The sequence below is a fragment of the Choloepus didactylus genome, chromosome Y (assembly GCF_015220235.1).
Source record: "Choloepus didactylus isolate mChoDid1 chromosome Y, mChoDid1.pri, whole genome shotgun sequence".
NCBI classification, from domain to species: Eukaryota; Metazoa; Chordata; class Mammalia; order Pilosa; family Megalonychidae; genus Choloepus; species Choloepus didactylus.
The window spans coordinates 42,283,764-42,307,949 of NC_051335.1; the positions used below are offsets into that span (position 1 = coordinate 42,283,764).

General features: G+C 41.2%; 1 protein-coding gene across 1 annotated transcript in view; it reads right to left on the reverse strand.

Annotated features, from left to right (window-relative positions):
• LOC119524112 (collagen alpha-6(IV) chain-like) overlaps positions 1-21,544 on the reverse strand; it is a 59,414-nt gene extending 37,870 nt beyond the window's left edge. The window contains 4 exon segments of the mRNA XM_037822763.1: positions 15,450-15,494; positions 16,181-16,315; positions 16,794-16,842; positions 21,501-21,544. Of these exon segments, the coding sequence (XP_037678691.1) occupies positions 15,450-15,494; positions 16,181-16,315; positions 16,794-16,842; positions 21,501-21,544 (273 nt within the window).
• Between the last annotated feature and the right edge of the window lie 2,642 nt (positions 21,545-24,186).

Sequence of the window (24,186 nt, forward strand, 5' to 3'; positions counted from 1 at the left end):
TAGAGAGGAGTGGAAGACTGCTAATCCCCTCTGGAACAATTCATAAGTGACCAAAAAACTAGCAAATAACCTGAAACAACTGCAGGGAGACAAACGTGACTGTCCACTCATCACACACCGACCTGAATTGGGAGGAATGCCTGAGATCGCAGCATAAAATCTGTAAGTAAAAACTGTGGACCCGCGCTGAGAGCCGAGAGCCAAGAGCCCCTCCCTCACAGAAGCCTTGCGGTGATAGAGAGCAGCACTCTTCAAACAACTAGCAGAATCTATGGAAATGAAAGGCACAGCAAAAGAGATGAAAGACACAATGGAAACATACAACAGCAGATCTCAAGAGGCAGAAGAAAACACTCAGGAACTGGAGAACAAAACACCTGAAAGCCTACACACAGAAGAACAGACAGAGAAAAGAATGGAAAAATATGAGCAATGTCTCAGGGAACTGAATGAAAACATGAGGTGCATCAACATATGTGTCATGGGTGTCCCAGAAGGAGCAGAGAAGGGAAAAGGGGCAGAAGCAATAGCAGAGGAAATAATCAATGGAAATTTCCCATCTCTTATCAAAGACATAAAATTACAAATCCAAGAAGCACTGCGTACCCCAAACAGAATGGATCTGAATAGGCCAGTATGCCAAGACATTTAATAATCAGATTATCAAATGTCAAAGACAAAGAGAGAATCGTGAAAGCAGCAGGAGAAAAGCAATCCATCACATACAAAGGAAGCTTAATAAGACCATGTGCGGCTCTCTCAGCAGAAACCATGGAGGCAAGAAGGAAGTGGTGTGATATATTTAAGACACTGAAAGAGAAAAACTGCCAACCAAGAATCCTATATCTGGCAAAAATGTCCTTCAAATATGAGGGAGAGCTCAAAATATTTCCTGACAAAGAGACAATGAGAGAGTTTGTGAACAAGACACCTGCCCTACAGGAAATAATTAAGGGAGCACTACAGACTGATAGGAGAAGCCAGGAGTGAGTCTGGAACACAATTTTGGGAGATGGTAGCGCAGCAATATAAGTACACTGAACAAAGATAACTATGAATATGGTTGAGAGAGGAAGGTTGGGAGCATGTAAGACACCAGAAGAAAGGAGGAAAGATAAAGACTGGGACTGTGTAACTTGGTGAAATCTAGTGTTCAACAATTGCAATAAAATGTACAAATACGTTCTTTCAAGAGGGAGAACAAGCAAATGTTAACCTTGCAAGGTGTTAAAAATGGGGAGGCATTGGGGGAGGGATGCAATCAATGTAAACTAGAGACTGTAACTAACAGAATCATTGTATTATGCTTCCTTTAATGTAACAAAGGCGATATAACACGGTAAATGCAGGTAAGAGGGGGGGATAGGGGAGGCGTGCGAGATGCTTGACATTGGTGGTGGTGTCTGACTCTTTATTCTACTTTGATTTAAGGTTATCTCTCCTTTTGCTGCTTCCTAGCTGTCATTTTTTTCCTCTTTCTTTTTTCTTTTTCTTTTTCCTCTACCCTCTTTGACTCTTCCTCCTGCTTTGTGGAAGAAATGTAGATGCCCTTATATAGATAGTGGTGAAGGTGGTGAACACATAAATATGAGACCATACAGAGACCCATTGATTGTTTACTTAGAATGGAATGTATGGCGCATGAACAAAAAACCATCTTAAAAAAAAAAATGGGTTGATGACAAAACCTCAAGGGCAATATACTGAGTGAAATAAGCCAGACACATAAGGACAAATATTGCAGGATCTCACTGATAGGAACTAATTGTAATATGTAAACTCATATACATGAAATATAAGGCACCAAGATATAGGACGAGGATAAAGAATGGGGAGTGGTAGCTTAGTAGGAGCAGTATGTTCAACTAGGCTGAACTTAAATGTTTAGAAATGAACAGAGGTGTCGTTAGCAAGATATGAGCATGACTAACAGGGCTGAATGGTGCATGAATGAGGTGGAAAGGGGAAGCTCAGAGTTATATATGACACCAGAAGGAAAATTGGAGGTCAAAAGATGGGAATGTATAAAACTGAATCCTATGGTGGGCAATGTCTGTGATTAACTGTACAAATATTAGAAATCTCTTCCATGAACCAGAACAAATGTATGACAATACAACTAGAAGTTAGTAATAGAGAGGCATATATGGAAAAAATATATACCTATTGCAAACTATGTACTACAGTTAGTAGTATTGTAACGTTCTTTCATAAACAGTAACAAATGTACCATACCAAAACTATGAGTCAGCAATTGAGGGGGGTTGGTTAGGGATATGGGAGGATTCAAGTTTCCTTTTCTTTTCTTTTTTTCCTTTGTCCTTTGTTTTATTTCTTGTCTGGAGTAATGAAAAGGCTCTAAAAATTGAACAAAAATTAAGTGTGGTGATGGATGCACAGCTGTATGAGGGTACCGGGGCCCAATGATTGTACACTTTGGATCTTTGGATAATCGTACGGTATGTGAACAATATCAACAACAAAAAAAGTAGTCTTAAAAGATTGAAATCACACTTTTTAAGACATTAAAGCTACTAAACATTTTAATAATAAAATTTTTAACCCCTCATATTCAAACATGGTTGCAGAAAAAAAAAAAAGCCAAAAGAAAACACATAGGACCTTCAGTTAAGGGAAGGGTCAAGGGATTGGGGACCTCTACAGGGAGCAGCAAGGTCATGTGGAGGAGTCTGGCCAGCTGTGACTCATTCTCCTAGGCAATGAAGCCCCAAAGAGAAGTGACCAATTCCTGCAAGTTCTAGGGCTCTCTAGGCCACAAATTGGAGGCAGACAAATCCAGCTGGACTCCGAGGTAGGTTCCAGCTCATATCTGGAAATGGCCTCTGCCTGACAGGATTCATTTCTCTCCAGCTCCCATTAAAAAGGGACAGCATGAGGAAGGGTAGCACACCCTTCAAATCCTCCACTCTTCTCTGGTAAAGCCAGGCCCACAGGATGAATGTAAGAGGCTGGCTCCAGTTTGCTAGCTTCCCTTACCCATTGGCTCCCAGAAGGTATACATTTTGAGTGGAAAATCTGGCTAAATTGTCCACAGGAACACAGCTGTGAGCAAATGCCAGGGGATGTCATAAAAGGACATTCACTTATTTCCCTGCTGGCCCATTTCTAGGCATTTGGCAGATTCCGCAGTTGAATAAAATGCAGAATATAATGGCTGACTTCTTGATACATGCAACAAATATAAGGCAAATGACCCTTCTGTACTCCAAATCCACAAATGTCTACTAGATCTGGGAAGAAAATGGATCAGAAGGTAGCATCTTTGAGGGCAGAGCATTATGCTTCCTCTGTATCCCTATAAGAGTGCTAACACATAGCAGGTGCTCCAGATATACCTATAGATTGGCATAAAGAGATCTGAACCCCCTTTCCTGATACTAGATGATTATACAGTTAAAACAAGAAGCTATTGAGTCTAGGGCTTACTAAACTGTGCTTTGATAGGAGTACAGAAAGAACCCTTCAGCAGATTTTGGAAGGATAAGTGCAGGCTCTAGCACCTCCCCTCAAACAGAGGATCTCCACTTTTTCTGGTTCATATGCTGAGCTTACATGCAAAATTCTGTTATTCTTTTAAACAAAGTTTGAAAACCACTGCCATAGATGAACACAGCCCAGGTTAATAGAGAAGTAGCAAAGGACATAATTAAAATGTGATAGCTAGCGAGTTCCAAATATTGTCATTTCAAACGCTGGAGAAATGTTATTATGGACTCTCTAGCGAAGGGCTAAGTAGGAATATAGGATGAAAATAGAAAAACAAAGGGGTTGATCTGGATGGAATCGGAAAAGGAGATCACTACTGCATCTTTGGAGTAGTTGCTTTGTAAAAACTAAAATAAAGTTTACTCTGAAATGACATGAAGCTGAAGACGGTAGAATTATAAGTATTTTTCCGCATTTCTAATTTCATGTACCATCTTAATTTTCCTTTTATGGGCATGTAATACTTTTCAAATAGAACAAAACAGTATGTTTTAGAAAATAAAAGAAAAACACTAGGGTAAAAGAGCAGGAGATGGGATGGAAGAAGCAGACCATGTTTGGCTCTGGACAGGGTGTGTAGCCTACTGCCTTGTCTTCACCTAATTTAGATCCACTGGGAGCCACCACATGCTCAGTCTTATACACCATCAGACAGGCAAAGAAGAATGTGCTCCTGTCTACAAAGGACTCACAATCTAGTTTGGAAGCCTGTTTTGCCCCTATTGTATCATCAGTGGCTGGCACAGTGTAAGACACAGAGTAGGTGCTTAAGAAATGTTTGTTGAAAGAATGAATGAATGATACACATGAGAAATAGCACAGATTATAAGGCAGAATAGATACTAAGTTCTACATTGCATGGTATAGATACGCTGTATAATAAGAATGTGTGTGTGTGTGTGTGTGTGTGTGTGTGTGTGTGTGTGTGTGTGTAGCAGGGTTTGGCCAGAGCATAAATGAGGAGATCCAGGGTACTCTAATGTGGCAGTATCTTCTACTCTCCAGAACCAGTTCCTCATCCCCAATCAAAGCTTCCCTTAACCCACAAGACCTAACTCATTTTGGTTAGGTATTAATGGTTCCTTATGGCTGCAACCCCCCCTCCCCAATCCCTAACCATCTGATTTAGTGCTGCCTGTACTTGAATCCAAGGAAAACTGTGTGACCACTGCTTTTCAAACTTTACCACACACATCTCAACACTTGACCTCAAGAATAGTTGCAGGAGACAGGATGTTGCTAAGGGAAAAGTGCTTGAGCTATGAGGAGCTGGAGGGTGATATAAAAAATACCTCTGTTGGAAAGTCACCAGATTAAGATGGTGGAATGAAATAAGCTTTGAACAACCAGCACGAACTGACAGAAACATCTTTCTCAAAGCTCCAGAAAACAAGTACCAAATCAAGGAAAAGGATACTTAAAAGTGGTGGGATCTCCTGATGCCTAGCTGGCTCCTCCCCTACCTATGCTCCTGGAGAAAACCCCTGACCAAAGGTCCAGAGGAAGCAGAGTAACACTCCTGCACATATTGGGATGTCCATTCAGTCTGAGGGTGGCCTGAGCGGATTGCTTTCTTAGAACTTGCCCTGTGTGTAGAAGGCAGCTCATGAACTCTCCTACAGAATGCTGTGAGAGAGCAGTCAAATCATGCTTCCTGGGGCAAGGGATTGCTCGTTATAGGACACACAGTGCAGTGCCCAAGACTGTGAAGAAACTGTTTCCTAGGGAAGAGAGGACATTTGGAACTGTGTAAACAGGGAAATTCACAGGGCCACACGTGAATGCCAAAGACAAGATGCATGTGCAGAAAGGATCTGGAGACCCCTATGATTTGGCCTGGAGCAATTCTCTAAACTCATGGTTGGATAAGCCTCAAAGGAGAGCACTTGCACAGGTCAATTTGCAAAGGATGGAAAACACATTTCTTTTTTTCCTTCTTGCTCTTTTTGTTGTTGTTATTAGCTCCTGGAATTCAAGGAAGGCTCAGTCATAACACCAGCTGGATACAAGCTTAAGGAACAGATGACTAAGAGTCTAAATTTTAACAATAGCAAGTTAAAATTTCAACAGGTCCATAAAACATACAAGGTCATAAAACATACAAGGAAACAGGAAGTGATAATCTAGGCAAAAAAGATTAAATCATCAGACATCATCCATGAAGAGGACCAGACTGGGACATACGAGACAAAGATTTAAAAACAAATGGTCGTTAAATATGCTCAAGGAGTGAAAGGAAAACATGGACAAAAGAACTAAAGGAAATCAGAAAAATGATAGATGAACACAAATAGAATATCAATACAGAGATGGAAATTATGTAAAGGAACCCAAAAGCGGTGGAAACCATAGTAACAGAAATTAAAAATTCTCTTGAGGGGTTCAAGAGCTGATTGGAGGAGGTGGGGCAACATGGCAGACTGTTGAGCTGTATGTTTTAGTTACTCCTCCAGGAAAGTAGGTAGAAAGCCAGGAACTGCATGGACTGGACACCACAGAGCAATCGGACATTGGGCATACTTCATACAACACTCATGAAAATGTGGAACTGCTGAGATCAGCAAAATCTGTAAGTTTTTGCGGCCAGGGGACCCGCGGCCCTCCCTGCCAGGCTCAGTCCCGTGGGAGGAGGGGCTGTCAGCTCTGGGAAGGAGAAGGGAGAACTGCAGTGGCAGCCCTTATCGGAAACTCATTCTACTGATCCAAACTCCAACCATAGATAGACTGAGACCAGACACCAGAGAATCTGAGAGCAGCCAGCCCAGTAAAGAGGAGACAGGCATAGAAAAAAACAGCACGAAAAACTCCAAAATAAAAGCGGAGGGTTTTTGGAGTTCTTGTGAACATAGAAAGGGGAAGGGCAGAGCTCAGGCCCTCAGGCTCATATGCAAATCCCAAAGAAAAGCTGATCTCTCTGCCCTGTGGACCGTTCCTTAATGGCCCTAATTGCTTTGTCTCTTAGCATTTCAATAACCTATTAGATCTGCGAGGAGGGCCCTTTTTTTTTTCTTTTTAATCCTTTTTTTCTTTTTCTAAAACAATTACTCTAAGAAGCCCAATACAGAAAGCCTCAAAGACTTGCAATTTGGGCAGGTCAAGACAAGAGCAGAACTAACAGAGCTCTGAGACAAAAGGCAATAATCCAGTGGCTGAGAAAACTCACTAAACACCACAACTTCCCAAGAAAAGGGGGGTGTCTACTCACAGCCATCATCCTGGTGGACAGGAAACACTCCTGCCATCACCAGCCCCATAGCCCAGAGCTGCCCCAGACAACCCAGTGTGATGGATGTGCTTCAAATAACAGGCATACACCACAAAACTGGGCATGGACATTAGCCTCCCCTGCAACCTCAGCTGATTGTCCCAGAGTTGGGAAGGTGGAGCGGTGTGAATTAACAAAGCCCCATTCAGCCATCATTTCAGCAGACTAGGAGCCTCCCTACACAGCCCAGCAGCCCAGAACTGCCCTGGGGGGATGGCACTCACCTGTGACATAGCACAGTCATCCCTCAACAGAGGACCAGGGTGTGCAAGACCTGGAAGAGGGACTCATTCGCACCTCTCAGGAGCCACACGCCACTACCAAGGACTTGTGGGTCAGTGGTAGAGACAAACTGTGGCAGGACTATACTGAAGGATTAGACTATTGCAGCAGCTTTAAAACTCCAGGATCAACAGGGAGATTTGATTGTTAGAGCCAACCCCCATCCCTGACCGCCCAGAAACATGCCCCATATACAGGGCGGGCAACACCAACTACACACGCAAGCTTGGTACACCAATTGGACCACACAAGACTCACTCCCCCACTCACCACAAAGGCAAAGCAGGGGAGAACTGGCTTGTGGAAAATAGGTGGCTCGTGGACGCCACCTGCTGGTTAGTTAGAGAAAGTGTACTCCACGAAGCTATAGATCTGATAAATTAGAGATAAGGACTTCAACTGGTCTACAAACCCTAAAAGAACCCTATAAAGTTAAGCAAATGCCAAGAGGCAAAAAACAACAGAAAATTATAAAGCATATGAAAAAACCAGATGATATGGATAACCCAAACCCAAGCACCCAAATCAAAAGATCAGAAGAGACACAGCACCTAGAGCAGCTACTCAAAGAACTAAAGATTAACAATGAGACCATAGTATGGGATAGAAAGGATATCAAGAAGACCCTAGAAGAGCATAAAGAAGACATTGCAAGACCAAATAAAAAAAATAGATGATCTTATGGAAATTAAAGAAACTGTTGACCAAATTAAAAAGATTCTGGACACTCATAGTACAAGACTAGAGGAAGTTGAACAACGAATCAGTGACCTGGAAGATGACAGAATGGAAAATGAAAGCATAAAAGAAAGAATGGGGAAAAAATTGAAAAAATCGAAATGGACCTCAGGGATATGATAGATAATATAAAATGTCCAAATATAAGACTCATTGGTGTTCCAGAAGGGGAAGAAAAGGGTAAAGGTTTAGAAAGACTATTTTAAAGAAACTGTTGGGGAAAACTTCCCAAATCTTCTAAACAACATAAATACACAAATCATAAATGCCCAGCAAACTCCAAATAGAATAAATCCAAATAAACCCATTATGAGACATATTCTGATCACACTGTCAAACATGGAAGAGAAGGAGCAAGTTCTGAAAGCAGCAAGAGAAAAGCAATTCACCACATACAAAGGGAACAGCATAAGACTAAGTAGTGACTACTCAGCAGCCACCATGGAGGCAAGAAGGCAGTGGCACGATATATTTAAAATTCTGAGTGAGAAAAATTTCCAATCAAGAATACTTTATCCAGCAAAGCTCTCCCTCAAATTTGAGGGAGAGCTTAAATTTTTCACAGACAAACAAATTTTGGGAGAATTTGCTAACAAGAGACCTGCCCTACTGGAGATACTAAAGGGAGCCCTACAGGCAGAGAAACAAAGAAAGGACAGAGAGACTTGGAGAAAGGTTCAGTATGAAAGAGATTCGGTATGGGTACAATAAAGGATATTAATAGAGAGGGGAAAATATATATGACAAACATAAACCAAAGGATAAGATGGCTGATTCAAGAAATGCCTTCACGGTTGTAACATTGAACGTAAATGGATTAAACTCCCCAATTAAAAGATATAGATTTGCAGAATGGATCAAAAAAAATGAACCATCAATATGTTGCATACAAGAGACTCATCTTAGACACAGGGACACAAAGAAATTGAAACTGATAGGACAAAAAAAAGTATTTCATGCAAGCTACAGCCAAAAGAAAGCAGGTGTAGCAATATTAATCTCAGATAAAATAGACTTTAAATGCAGGGATGTTTTGAGAGACAAAGAAGGCCACTACATACTAATAAAACGGGCAATTCAACAAGAAGAAATAACAATCTTAAATCTCTATGCACCCAATCAAGGTGCCACAAAATACATGAGAGAAACACTGGTAAAACTAAAGGAAGCAATTGATGTTTCCACAATAATTGTGGGAGACTTCAACACATCACTCTCTCCTATAGGTAGATCAACCAGACAGAAGACCAATAAGGAAACTGAAAATCTAAATAATCTGATAAATGAATTAGATTTAACAGACATATACAGAACATTACATCCCAAATCACCAGGATACACATACTTTTCTAGTGCTCACGGAACTTTCTCCAGAATAGATCATATGCTGGGACATAAAACAAGCCTCAATAAATTTAGAAAGATTGAAATTATTCAAAGCACATTCTCTGACCACAAGGGAATACAATTAGAAGTCGATAACCATCAGAGACTTAGAAAATTCACAAATACCTGGAGGTTAAACAACACACTCGTAAACAATCAGTGGGTTAAAGAAGAAATAGCAAGAGAAATTGCTAAATATATAGAGACGAATGAAAATGAGAACACAACATACCAAAACCTATGGGATGCAGCAAAAGCAGTTCTGAGGGGGAAATTTATAGCACTAAACGCATATATTAAAAAGGAAGTAAGAGCCAAAATCAAAGAACTAATGGGTCAACTGAAGAAGCTAGAAAAGGATAAGCAAACCAGTCCTAAACCAAGTAGAAGAAAAGAAATAACAAGGATTAAAGCAGAAATAAATGACATAGCGAACAACAACAACAACAAAAAAAAACGATAGAGAGGATAAATATCACCAAAAGTTGGTTCTTTGAGAAGATCAACAAGACTGACAAGCCCCTAGCTAGACTGATAAAACCAAACAGAAAGAAGACCCATATAAACAAAATAATGAATGAAAAAGGTGACATAGCTGCAGATCCTGAAGAAATTAAAAAAATTATAAGAGGATACTATGAGCAACTGTATGGCTGCAAACTGGATAATGTAGAAGAAATGGACAATTTCCTGGGAACATATGAACAACCTAGAGTGACCGGAGAAGAAATAGAAGACCTCAATCAACCCATCACATGCAAAGAGATCCGATCAGTCATCAAAAATCTTCCCACAAATAAATGCCCAGGGCCAGATGGCTTCACAGGGGAATTCTACCAAACTTTCCAGAAAGAACTGACACCAATCTTACTCAAACTCTTTCAAAACATTGAAGAAAATGGAACACTACCTAACTCATTTTATGAAGCTAGCATCAGTCTAATACCAAAACCAGGCAAAGATGTTACAAAAAAGGAAATCTGCCAGCCAATCTCCCTAATGAATATAGATGCAAAAATCCTCAACAAAATACTTGCAAATCGAATCCAAAGACACATTAAAAAAATCATACACCATGACCAAGTGGGGTTCATTCCAGGCATGCAAGGATGGTTCAATATAAGAAAACCAATCAATGTATTACAACACATTAAAAATTCAAAAGGGAAAAATCAAATGATCATCTCAATAGATGCTGAAAAAGCATTTGACAAAATCCAACATCCGTTATTGATAAAAACACTTCAAAAGGTAGGAATTGAAGGAAACTTCCTCAATATGATAAAGAGCATATATGAAAAACCCACAGCCAGCATAGTACTCAATAGTGAGAGAGTGAAAGCCTTCCCTCTAAGATCAGGAACAAGACAAGGATGTCCACTGTCACCACTGTTATTCAACATTGTGCTGGAAGTGCTAGCCAGGGCAATCCGGCAAGACAAAGAAATAAAAGGCATCCAAATTGGAAAAGAAGAAGTAAAACTGTCATTGTTTGCAGATGATATGCTCTTATATCTGGAAAACCCTGAGAAATCGACGATACAGCTACTAGAGCTAATAAACAAATTTAGCAAAGTAGTGGGATAGAAGATTAATGCACATAAGTCAATAATGTTTCTATATGCTAGAAATAAACTAACTGAAGAGACACTGAAGAAAAAGGTACCATTTCCAATAGCAACTAAAAAAATCAAGTACCTAGGAATAAACTTAACCAAAGATGTAAAAGACCTATACAAAGAAAACTACATAACTCTACTAAAAGAAATAGAAGGGGACCTTAAAAGATGGAAAAATATTCCATGTTCATGGATAGGAAGGCTAAATGTCATTAAGATGTCAATTCTACCCAAACTCATCTACAGATTCAATGCAATGCCAATCAAAATTCCAACAACCTACTTTGCAGACTTGGAAAAGCTAGTTATCAAATTTGTTTGGAAAGGGAAGATGCCTCGAATTGCTAAAGACACTCTAAAAAAGAAAAACGAAGTGGGAGGACTTACACTCCCTGACTTTGAAGGTTATTATAAAGCCACAATTGCCAAAACAGCATGGTACTGGCACAAAGATAGACATATACATCAATGGAATCGAATTGAGAATTCGGAGATAGACCCTCAGATCTATGGCCGACTGATCTTTGATAAGGCCCCCAAACTCACTGAACTGAGTCATAATGGTCTTTTCAACAAATGGGGCTGGGAGAGTTGGATATCCATATCCAAAAGAATGAAAGAGGACCCCTACCTCATCCCCTACACAAAAATTAACTCAAAATGGACAAAAGATCTCAATATAAAAGAAAGTACCATGAAACTCCTAGAAGATAATGTAGGTAAACATCTTCAAGACCTTGTATTAGGCGGCCACTTCCTAGACTTTACACCCAAAGCACAAGTAACAAAAGAAAAAATAGATAAATGGGAACTCCTCAAGCTTAGAAGTTTCTGCACCTCAAAGGAATTTCTCAAAAAGGTAAAGAGGCAGCCAACTCAATGGGGAAAAATTTTTGGAAACCATGTATCTGACAAAAGACTGATATCTTGCATATATAAAGAAATCCTACAACTCAATGACAATAGTACAGACAGCCCAATTATAAAATGGGCAAAAGACATGAAAAGACAGTTCTCTGAAGAGGAAATATAAATGGCCAAGAAACACATGAAAAAATGTTCGGCTTCACTAGCTATTAGAGAGATGCAAATTAAGACCACAATGAGATACCATCTAACACTGATTAGAATGGCTGCCATTAAACAAACAGGAAACTACAAATGCTGGAGGGGATGTGGAGAAATTGGAACTCTTATTCATTGTTGGTGGGACTGTATAATGGTTCAGCCACTCTGGAAGTCTATATCTTAGAAAACTAGATATAGAGTTACCATTTGACCCAGCGATTGCACTTCTCGGTACATACCCGGAAGATCGGAAAGCAGTGACACAAACAGATATCTGCACGCCAATGTTCATAGCAGCATTATTCACAATTGCCAAGAGATGGAAACAACCCAAATGCCCTTCAACAGATGAGTGGATAAATAAAATGTGGTATATACACATGATGGAATACTATGCGGCAGTAAGAAGGAACGATCTGGTGAAACATATGACAACATGGATGAACCTTGAAGACATAATGCTGAGCGAAATAAGCCAGGCACAAAAAGAGAAATATTACATGCTACCACTAATGTGAACTTTGAAAAATGTAAAACAAATGGTTTATAATGTAGAATGTAGGGGAACTAGCAATAGAGAGCAATTAAGGAAGGGGGAACAATAATCCAAGAAGAACAGATAAGCTATTTAATGTTTCAGGGATGACCAGGAATGACTATGGTCTGTTAATTTCTGATGGATATAGCAGGAACAAGTTCACAGAAATGTTGCTATAGTAGGTAACTTTCTTGGGGTAAAGTAGGAACATGTTGGAGGTAAAGCAGTTATCTTAGGTTAGTTGTCTTTTTCTTACTCCCTTGCTATGGGCTCTTTGAAATGTTCTTTTATTGTATGTTTTTTTTTTTAATTTTGTTTTCATACAGTTGATTTTAAAAAGGGAAAAAAGTTAAAAAAAAAACAAAAAACAAAAAACAAGAACGGAAAAAAATGTAGAGCCCCCTTGAGGAGCCTGTGGAGAATGCAGGGGTATTCGCCTACCCCACCTCGATGGTTGCTAACATGATCACAGACATAGGGGACTGGTGGTTTGATGGGTTGAGCCCTCTACCACAGGTTTTACCCTTGGGAAGATGGTTGCTGCAAAGGAGAGGCTAGGCCTCCCTATATTTGTGCCTAAGAGTCTCCTCCCGAATGCCTCTTTGTTGCTCAGATGTGGCCCTCTCTCTCTAGCTAAGCCAACTTGAAAGGTGAAATCACTGCCCTCCCCCCTACGTGGGATCAGACACCCAGGGGAGTGAATCTCCCTGGCAACGTGGAATATGACTCCCGGGGAGGAATGTAGACCTGGCATCGTGGGACGGAGAACATCTTCTTGACCAAAAGGGGGATGTGAAAGGAAATGAAATAAGCTTCAGTGGCAGGGAGATTCCAAAAGGAGCTGAGAGGTCACTCTGGTGGGTACTCTTATGCACACTTTAGACAGCCCTTTTTAGGTTCTAAAGAATTGGGGCAGCTGGTGGTGGATACCTGAAACTATCAAACTACAACCCAGAACCCATGAATCTCGAAGACAGTTGTATAAAAATGTAGCTTATGAAGGGTGACAATGGGATTGGGAAAGCCCTAAGGACCACACTCCACTTTGTCTAGTTTATGGATGGAGGAGTAGAAAAATAGGGGAAGGAAACAAACAAAGAAACAGACAAAGGTACCCATTGTTCTTTTTTACTTCAATCGCTGTTTTTCACTTTAATTATTGTTCTTGTTATTTTTGTGTGTGTGCTAATGAAGGTGTCAGGGATTGATTTAGGTGATGAATGTACAACTATGTTATGGTACTGTGAACAACTGAATGTATGATTTGTTTTGTATGTCTGCATGGTATGTGAATATATCTCAATAAAAGGAAGATAAAAAAAGCAGATTGGAACTGGTAGAAGAGAGAATCTTGAAGATAACTGAAATCAGTCAGAGGAACCAAAAGAAGAATGAAGAAAAGTGAACAGAGTCTGAGGAATCTGTGGGACACCAACAATATATGTATTGTGGAAGTCCTAGTAGGAGAAGGAAGAAACAGGCAGAGAGAATTTTCAGAGAAATAATGGCCGATAACTTCCCAAATTTAATGAAAGCCATGAATACACACGTCTAAGACGCTGAATGAACTCCAGATAGGATAGCCCAAATAGAACCTTGCTGTGGTATATTATAATTGAACTGTCAAATGAAAGAGATAAAGAGGGAATTCTGAAAGCTGCAGAGAGAGAAGCAATGTGTCACATACAAGATTAAGTGGTGATTTCTCATTGGAAACCATGGAGCCAAAAAGGACATGGGATGACATATTTTGAAAGGGAAAAAAGTGCCAACCAAGAATCCTATATCCAGCAAAATTGTCTTTCAAAAATGAGGGACAAGATTAAGACAAACCCAGATAAACAAAAGATGAGGGAGCTTGTCACCACTAGACTGGCTCTACAGGGGATGCTAAAGAGAACTCTGCAGGTTGAAAGAAAGGACAATAGATAACAGATTGAAGCTGCATGAAGAACTAAAGATCTCTCGTGAGGGTAATGATATGGGTAAATATAAATGCCAGTACTATTGTATTTTTGGTTTGTAAGTCCGCTTTTTACTTCCTACAGGATCTAAAAGGCAAATTATAAAATGTAATCATAATCAATGGTTTTGGACTCATAATGGGTAAACATGTAATCTGTGACAAGAACTATGTAGAGGGGGGTGTGTGGAGGGGTGTAGATTGTAGTTTATGTATACTATTAAGGTTAACTTGATATCAAAGCAATGAGAGTGTTATAGATTCAGGACATTAAATTTAAGTCCCATAATAACTACTAAGAAAACATTGAAGAATATGCAAGCTCATAGAGACAGAAATTAGAGTACAGGTTGCTGGAGTGGGGGATGGGGGAATGGGGAGTTAATGCATAAGAGGTATAGGTTTCTGTTTGGGGAGATGGGAGAATTTATCAACAGAAGGTGACAAGGGTACTGCAACATTGTGAATGTGATTAATCCCATTGAATGATATCACAGGGAGTGGTTGACATGGGAAAGTTTAAGTTGTGTATATGTTCCCATTATTAAAAAAAAAGAAAGAGCAACTAAAGAGACAATGACAATTAAATGCAGTGCATGTTTCTGGATGAGATCTGACAAGGAAGGAAAAAAGGCTCAAAGGGACATGTTGGGACATAAGAAAAATCGGAATACAGACTGAAAGCTTTATATCAGAGTTAAAGTTCTTGACCTTGATAACTGTACTTAAGGTGGTTATATAAGTGAATATCCTTGTTCTTAGATACACATGGTAGTATTAAGTGTTCAAGGTGCATCATGTATATAACCTGCACTCAATATTCATAAAATGGATCGATAAATAGATGATAGATAGATAGATAGATAGATAGATAGATAGATAGATAGATAGATAGATAGATAGATGGAATGATATGGCAAATGTGGCAAAATGTTAAAATATGTGGATCTGGGTTTCTGGGGGTGGGGTTAAGAGTATGTTGGAGTTCTCTGTATGGAGTTTATATCATTTTTGTAACTGTCCTGTACATTTCAAAGTATTTAAAATAAAAAGGCAAAAGATTGCCTCTGTAGACATTCTCACCAGAATCCCATTGATGCCAGTGAAGCCAGGAACTCCCATGGGACCCTAAGGAAAGGGGCAGGGAGAGTAATGTAAGAGAAAATACAATTGATTTCCATTAGGTTCAGGGGACCTGTTTCCATGATTCAATGAGCTAAGATGTTAAGAAGTCCACTGTATCCCCCTTTCAACATTCTATTGCCTTGATCCCTACTCCAGTTTCATGTCATCATTTGCTTCTGTCTAAGGTCTTGGGCATTCTGTATACTGAGATCGGTTCTTGTCTTCATCAGGGAACACGAAGAGCTACTAAACTCAGCCAGCCAGCCATCAGGACATTATCAATGTCCTTTTTTTTGCAGCTCTTTCCCTGAATTTGTGGTGCAGATTGCTTCCAAGCATCCTGACTCCTTGCTTCCCAGTCTTGTTGCTTGGATTCCTGATCTCTACTGCCCAGCTGATTGGACCCATGCCTGGTTCAAACCCATGTAACTTCCCGTTACAGTGAGCCCACTTGTTTAGCAAGTAGCTAATCAATTCACTTTCTGCCTTGCCTGCCATGGAAGTCTCTTCCAAAATGGGTTGATCCATTGGCAGCACATCACCCAACTGCCTCTTTAAAGCATATAGCCTGGTAGTAAGGTTTACAGGTATAGTATTATTTTCATAAATGAGCAGAACTGACTTAGAACGCCTTACCTTCATACATATGACCCTTGCATTAATGGAAAATCAAACTCTGATGCTCTTACCTTATCTCCTTTTGGCCCATATGGTCCCAGAGAGCCTGGGGAGCCCCTTTCTCCTTTCAACCCTGATAAACCACCAGGGCCACTGAAGCCTTGAGGACCTGTTGGACCTTGAATTCCAATTGGTCCAGGTCGCCCCTAAGAGAGACAGGAGTGCAACTGTCAATAGAGGACTTCACATCAACACTTCCCTTCCCATTTTCCCATGCACAAAGAATACTGACATTACTTCACTAAATAATTTTGGCTTAGAGATCTGTGAGGCATGCCAAAGTTCCAGACAGATCAGAAAAGGCTATTTTAGGGGCTGCTAAACTTATTTGGATGGAACACATTTTATAAGCACATTTAATAAGACTCATGTGCAGCAAGATCCTTCAACTTTGTACTTCTCAGGAGATTAGTTATTCAGGCTGGATAATGTCCTCTTCCTAGTTAATGCCAGACCATTCCTCAGTCTGTCGAAATAGTGAAAGAATAGAATGCTGGAGAACATCATGTCATTTTTTTTTTTTATAACTCACATACAAATGGCCAATCACATGCTTGCAGTGAAGCCCAGGGATGGCTGTGTCTAAAGAACAATGCCCAGAAGTTCAGAAAGGAGAGAACCAACCTGTCGGAGCCCCACTTTGGTGGCAGATCCCAGAACCCCTTTGGTACACCTGGAAACAGGAACTCATGGGAAAACACACCCACCCCCCCACCCCTACATAAATTGTTTATTAGCTCTCCTTCCCTATCCTGCTTTCCTTTTCTTTTACACCTCCCTCCCCAGCATCTTGTATAAAATACAAGTAACCTGAGAGGATCCATTAACTATCAATTACGATATCAAGAGGGAGCAGTTCTAGATCTTGAATACCCTGGTTGTAAATGTGTTGGTAACAATTAAGTCTGAGTTCAGACTGTCATTTTAAAGCCAACTGACACAGGGAATTAATCCCAGTGGGTGCAACAGAGGAGGGCTAGTCTGTCTTTTAGAACAAATCCCAATAGCGACTGATTTTCTTGGCAGAAAAATGAAAACCATTAGTAATGCGCATTACCTCTCAGAGAATACAACACCATATCAGGTAGAGAGCCTATTTTCAAAAATGCTTCCCATCTCCACCTCTTGGCCCCTTTCCTGACTGTCTCCAAGTCTCCTACAGATTTGTGAAAAACCCTGAAAAAGGCCCATAAATCATGCCCTAAATTATTCACCTTCAAGGTTCACTTTTTACAAGGCTTAAAACAGGACAGATGCTTTATGCAGTGGTTAGAGTCACATACTGGAGATTAAGTGGCTACCAGTTGTGTGGGTCCTTTGGGGCATCAATTTCAAGTGTCAATCTGGCCCACAAAAACCTAGGTCTCTTGCAAAGGAGTAAGAGACACTGCCCAAAGAGAGGCAGTTCTCTGGGGCAAACACCCAGCATTCAACCTTCCCCCAACACCCAACATGCACTCTACAAAGGGTACTAGGCTGCAAACTGTTTAAAAGAAGTTACATCTGAGAAGTAGGAAAGAGAGGGGTGGGGAATGAGCTTTTGTTTTTTATCACCACCCATTGCTGGACTTTTGTTTACAATGATTCTGTTTATATTCTTGTAATTTTTACAAAAGCAATATATAGAAAGAAGCTGAAATGAAAAAGAACAATAATTAAAAAAAATATCGTTGGGGGGCTGTAGAGGATTAATGAGGTCATCTAAAAATGTGGACCTGGCTTTCAACACAAATGTACACAAAACCATAGCAAACAGTACAAGACCAGAACAGACTGCAAGTGCTGCAGGAACACAAAGGAAGGGTTGACTGTGGAGGGTTTGTAGAATGTTTACATCTTGTACATGGCTGGGAGAAAACATGGGCCAGACTGGAAATGCCGATTGGGCCCCCACTGAAGTGGGCCTGGAAAGCAAGGCAGAAACATTGAAGACTTGATGTGGTAGGAAATGGGGAACCCATACAGGTTTTGGAACAGGGGAGGATGTGAAGAAAGCAGTGTTTCAGGGCTGAAACTCATCAGCAAACATTCAGGGGAACATGTGTGTGTCAGCATGAGGCCGGGGCAGCCTGCCTGAGGCTGGAACAAGGGAGGCAGATAAGAACCAGCTGTTGGGGAGGAGGGGACTGCTTGGTGGGAGGATGGGGGGCAGGATGGGGTTACTGAGGTCATGTTATTACTAGCAGAGAGGATCCAGTCAAGGCATTGAATGCTTGACCGAAATCGGAGACCTGCCAAAAACTTCCTTGCATCAAGGGAGGGGGAGTGGAGAGCATATTAAGACATTTAACAAATACTAAGAGAATGGATTGTGATGTGCCCCAATTCCCATCCTGCTCATATCACTAGAGGAATCTGAGCAGTGGCCAGGGTGGGAACATGGGCTGGCACACTCCAGCTCTGATCCCTTGCCTTTGAGAGTGCATGCTCAGAAAAGATAATCAAGGAGATTTAACAGTGAGGAAATTTTAGGACTGGGCTTAACAGGATATTTGACTATGTCCAGAAAAGACAGGGTTCCATGGCCTGCCTCCTTTCTCTTGGCTGGGTGGGCATGCTGAATTTGCCACATAGTTCCCTAGCACATTCTTCTGTCCCAGCTGTAGAGCTTGACGTGAGCCTCTTAAAGAACACGTGGAATTTTTTTTTTTTTTTGATTCCTACTCTTTTTCCAAAGGGGCATTTTAGAGGGTGGATATCCTTTGGAGGAATATGCATTTTTAGGCTGGCCCCAGGTATTTGGGTTGTTGGGTATGTCAGCAGTCCAGCTAGAAACCTCTGGGTCTGGCCTATGGGCCAGAAGCAGGGACTATGAGATGTCTCAAGGCCTCTGAAGAATTAGAGGCTGGCCCGGAACTGCTTGCCTAACGTGGTGCCAGGCCATTCTGGAGCCTGCAGTCGTTAAGATATGAGAAAAGGTGCCTTTTCACCCACTGAAGTCTTTTCATACAGTGTTGCAGAGCACCTTGAAAAAATGAAGATGGCAAAGAAAACAAAAAGAGAGACCCATTTATTTTGTCGGTGGTTTTGTCAGCCATCCCTAGATAAGCTTACTCTATGCTGATAGCTGTATGATCTTTCTCTTTGTCTCCAATTCACAGGGTTTCTGTCTAAGTGCCCAGTGTACTGCTGAAACCTAATACTAAAATCAATGATCTGCTTTTTTCCCCCTTCCAAAGCTATTGGCAGCATTTTTCTTAATGGCCAGCAGAGGACAGTATGAGTACACAGAGGCTACAGATAAGCAGGTGGGAGGGTGGACCTCTCTCCTACAGAGAAAAATAAATCAAACCCGTATCAGAGAAGTCACAGAATGTTCGAGAAGGAAGGGCCCTTAGAGCACATCCATCTGGGCTTTTATACATGGGGTATAAAAGGAGGCCAAGAGAGAGGGAAGGACTTGTTTGGGTCACATAGTTAGTGAGGAACAACATGGGAGTCAATAACTAGGCTGCCTGCTCCCAGTGTGAGGCTCTTTCCCTGGGACAGATGTCCTAGAGGATCCTTGAGGCTGCCCCCCAACCCAGAGTCTGCCCCTGAGACTGTCCCATCAGCAGGCTGTAGCAGCCAGATGCTCAAACATCATTTCTCTCTCCCCAAACCTGATCATTTCACAGAACCAATCTGAAACATTATCACTGGGCTGCTAGCAGAATTTCACTGGGCTTGGACCAATGCCCTGCCCTGATGCAGGTCATTTATTTCAGCAAATAGACCCAGGCAGGACAGAAGAAGGGACCTCTCCAAGTCTTTCCATGAAGCTATCCTGCCTCCATCTGCTTGGGGTTTATAATATGCACATCAAGATCTAATTCTCAAGGGGATGTGCTGGGACTTGTTTCTAAGGCCAGACACTGCAGGTTCGCAACAGCATCCCAGGCTGGCTGCCTCCTGCTGACCTCAGGAGTTTAAGGTCACCTTTGATCAGACCACACCCACAGCCTCAGCTCCAGATAACTGAGATAGAAATGTCTGTATATAAAGCAGTATGCATGTGCAGAAAGGGGATCGAAGAATCTTAAAAAGCACATTCCTCAGATTAAGTCGAGTTGTGAAATCAGTGGAGGGGGCTGACTTTTCATTACTGGGTCCTTTTCTGCCTTTTTATCCCTTTCTCAAGGTTCCAGTTTCCTTCTCCTGTAAAATTAAAATTTGTTCGTTCCATGAATCTGAAACCCACTCTCGCTGAGGCATAAATGACTGACAACAGCTTAGAGCCTTACTTCTCTCAGGGGGATTTTGAATTTTAATGGAGAGCAAAGCATTAAGCTAAGGGGATTCAAGTGATGTTTATGAAGCAGGGAAGGGGGAAGGGGTGTGCACAGGGCTTTCCTAGAGATCCAGTTATATTCCAGGATGTTGTTCAATGCTGGTAGATAGTATCCTGGTGCAATTTCTGGAGTCGGGCAGACCTGGAGTCAATTCTCCTCACTGCTATTTAAAACCTGTGTGATTTTGGGCAAGTGACTAAACCATTCTGAGTCCCAAGGGTTGAGTGTGGGCTTATTGTGAGCATTTAAGTGAGTTAATGGATGAATGTAACACACCTAGTAGATAGCATCATTTGTAGTAAAATGGAGAAGTGATAATTGTGTACTTAATCTTTCTTTCCTTGATGTTTAAGTAGGAGATGCACAGGCTTCCTATTCTCATGAACTCCATTTTTCTAGAGGCTTAACACTGAGAAAACCCTCTTCAGGCAGAGATCTGCACCCAGAAATATGTATGTATGCCAGCACTCTACAAATGTGAGAACATTTTCCCCTTACTTAGTGGCGGCAATCCTGGCTCTCTTGGGTACTAGGCTCTTCGGTGTCTGCTCATTTTCCTCAAGGGAACTCATCTACATGCTAATAACTCCCAATTCTGGATCTCCAGCCCTGATTTCTCTTCTGAGCTCTAGATCCTTACTAAACCTCTCCACCTGGATATTCCAGCTCAAACTCAACATGACCAAAGCTGAACTTCTCCCTGACCCCATTCCCCAAACCGGCTCCTTCATCCTGAGTTTATGGAGTTAACTCAGGGAATGGCAGTACATCCACAAAGTTGATCAAGCCAGAAACACTGGGTTCTCCAAGACCCCTTCCTTTTCCTCATCTCCTACAGTAAAGAGAATCAATTCAACCTCATATATATATATTATTAAATTCAGTTTTATCAAAATACATTCACACACCATACAATCATCCATGATATACAATCAGTTGTCCACAGTATGATAACATAGTTTTGCATTCATCACCACAATCTATCTCTGAACATCCAAAATATATTTTAAACCTGTCCATTTCTCTCTATCTCCAGGGCCTGAGTTCAAGTCTTCCTTACCTCTCCCTTGGAGTATTGCCACAGCCTCCACATTGGTCTGCCATTCTCCAATCTTGCTTTACTCTCTCCTGTCTTTCTGCTTCAGGGCCTTTGAACATGCTATTTCCACATTGCTCTCTTGGCTAGCCTCTATTCATTCTTTAGGCCCCAAACAAAGTACAGACTCTTTCAGGGAACTTCCGTAATAAACCCCATCCCATAGAATGGGCTAGGTTTACTGTTTATGTGTCCATACCCATCCCATCCCTCAAAAGACTGAGGTCCTTAGGACAGGGCCTGTGTTTTACTCCCGACTGAATCACCTGTGTTAAGCACAGTACCTGGTACTCTGTAGGTGTTCAGTAAATGTTTGCTGAAAGAATGGAGAAATGAATGAATGAAGAAGCCAATGGCACAGGTACAGCAATATCTTCTTTGGAAGTCTAGAAAGTTGCACTAGAGTGCAATCAAGAACCATCTGATCATAAAAACACAGCAAAGAGAGCTGCACAAGATATTGGAAATCACCCAGTTCACAACAGGGAAACTGAAGCCTAGAAAGGGAAAGAGACTTACCCAAGTTCATAAAATATCAACTCCCGACCTCTTAAAACATGGTACCATGATACCTTTCAAAGCCTTTAAAAACGGAAATGGTCTTCATGTGACATAGTTTCCGGGCATTCTCTATTCCCTGAGATCTCTGAGTGAAACTGCGTTGGTTCCTATCCTGACTGGTACCGATCCATTCAGCAATTATTTATTCAATACCTACTTTGTTCCAGGAAGTGGGATTATGATGGTGGGTAAGACAAACATAGTTCCTGCATTCTCAACGCTTATAGTCTCACTGTCCCTTGAAAATAAGTGTTGCATGGTCCATCAACAACCTAACCTGACAATTTTCATCTTGTGCTTAGTAATTATGTATAAAGGCTGTGTTTGGGGCAAGGCAGGGAGGAAGGGAATACACAGAAAGACACTGCATGGCCCATGCTCTCAAGAAACATTTACTGTTTGTTGGGGGGAGATAAGACCACATCATAAGGGGCAACCGGAGATAAGATCATAGGCAATGAATTTTAAAAACAGTATACTGTATACACCATAAGGGCAAGAGGAATTCAGGGATGTGTGAGCTCACAAGTGGGCAGAGAAGTAAGGAGAGGGCTCTCATTAAGTGTTAGGGAATGCGTTCCAAGTATGGAGAACAACACATTGGTGGGACTCAGTAAATTATGTAAGCAAGGGACAGTCTGAAGCCAGGCTAGGCTGAAGCAGAGGCAAGATCTCAGGAAATGGGTGAGAAAGGGCAGCTGAGGATAGCCTGTGAAAGTCTTTAGATGCTAAGATGATTTCTCTAGCTCACTATCTATGTTTTGTTTAAAACTTGAGTTTGGCTCCCAGTTTGGCTCCTAGTTCATAATTTAGTGAGACAGCCTGGTGTAGTAACTAAAGATGCAGGATTCAGAGTCAAAAAGTCCTGGATTCAAATCCCCACTCCACCACTGTGGGACTCTGGGACAAATGACAGCCTCAGTTTCCTCATCTGTCAAATGAGAGTAATAGTACCTACCTTATGGGAGTAATTATGAGGAATGAATGAGATAATTCATGTCGACCGTGACTTGCACTCTTTAGCATGCATCAGAATACTCTGGAGGTAATGTTAAAACAGATTGCCAGGCCCCATCCCCATCCCAGGGTTTTGGATTCAGTCAGTCTGGAAAGAGTCCAAGAATTTGTATTTCTAATAATCTCCCAGGTGCTGATGTTACAGGTTTGTGGACCACAGTTGGAGATTCGCCATGCTAAAAGCGCAGGGTCTAGCACATAGAAAATGTGCTATAAAAGTTATTTGCTTTTATTGGTATTATCTTTATTATTTAGCAAATGATTATGGCTTGTCCAGGTTTTAGTTCACAGTTTGAAAACGGCCTTCAGCCTTCCTTTCTCATAATGGCTCAAGGCACACACACACCCCTTCCTTTTTATTATGACACATCACAAGAAGAATTTATTGGATGAGGCAGCAAGACAAGAGACCAGGAGCCCAGTGAGGAGGCTGTGACCTCCTGGAGAGAAATGACAGTCATCCAGACTAGGTTCAAGGCAATGGAGATAGGGAGAAGGCAGATTTGAGAGATATTTCAGAGGTTGAAAACTATAAGACTTGGCATGAGGTTGGAATTGGTGGTTGAAATAGGAGTTGCAAAGGATGACTCCTAGATTTCTCGATGGGGTGACAATAGAGCCTCTTCACTGACATGAAGTAGCCTGGGGAAAGAAGTGTCTTGGTGGGAGATGAGGAGTTCATATTTGGACACGTGGAGTTTAAGATACTTGGGGAACATCCAGGGAGATGTTCAGCACTTGTCTCTCCCACTAGACTATAGGGTCCAAGAGGGCAGGAAACTTGGACAGCTTTGTTCACCACTATATCTCCAGAGACTAGTGTAGTATCTGATGTGTAACAGATACTCAAAACCTAGTTGTGGAAAAAAAAACATAACTGTGGAATGAATGAAAAATAAGAAATTAAATATGCACTTGGGAATCTTTGTGAAGGCTGCTTACATCATAAGCTAAGGGGCCAAATGAGAGTAAAAAACCTTGTTGCTATCCTTAAAAATCCTAAAAAATTCTATCCTAAAAAATTCTCTGGTGGCCTTTGGAGAAGGGGACCAGAGATCCCTGATCTCCAGCC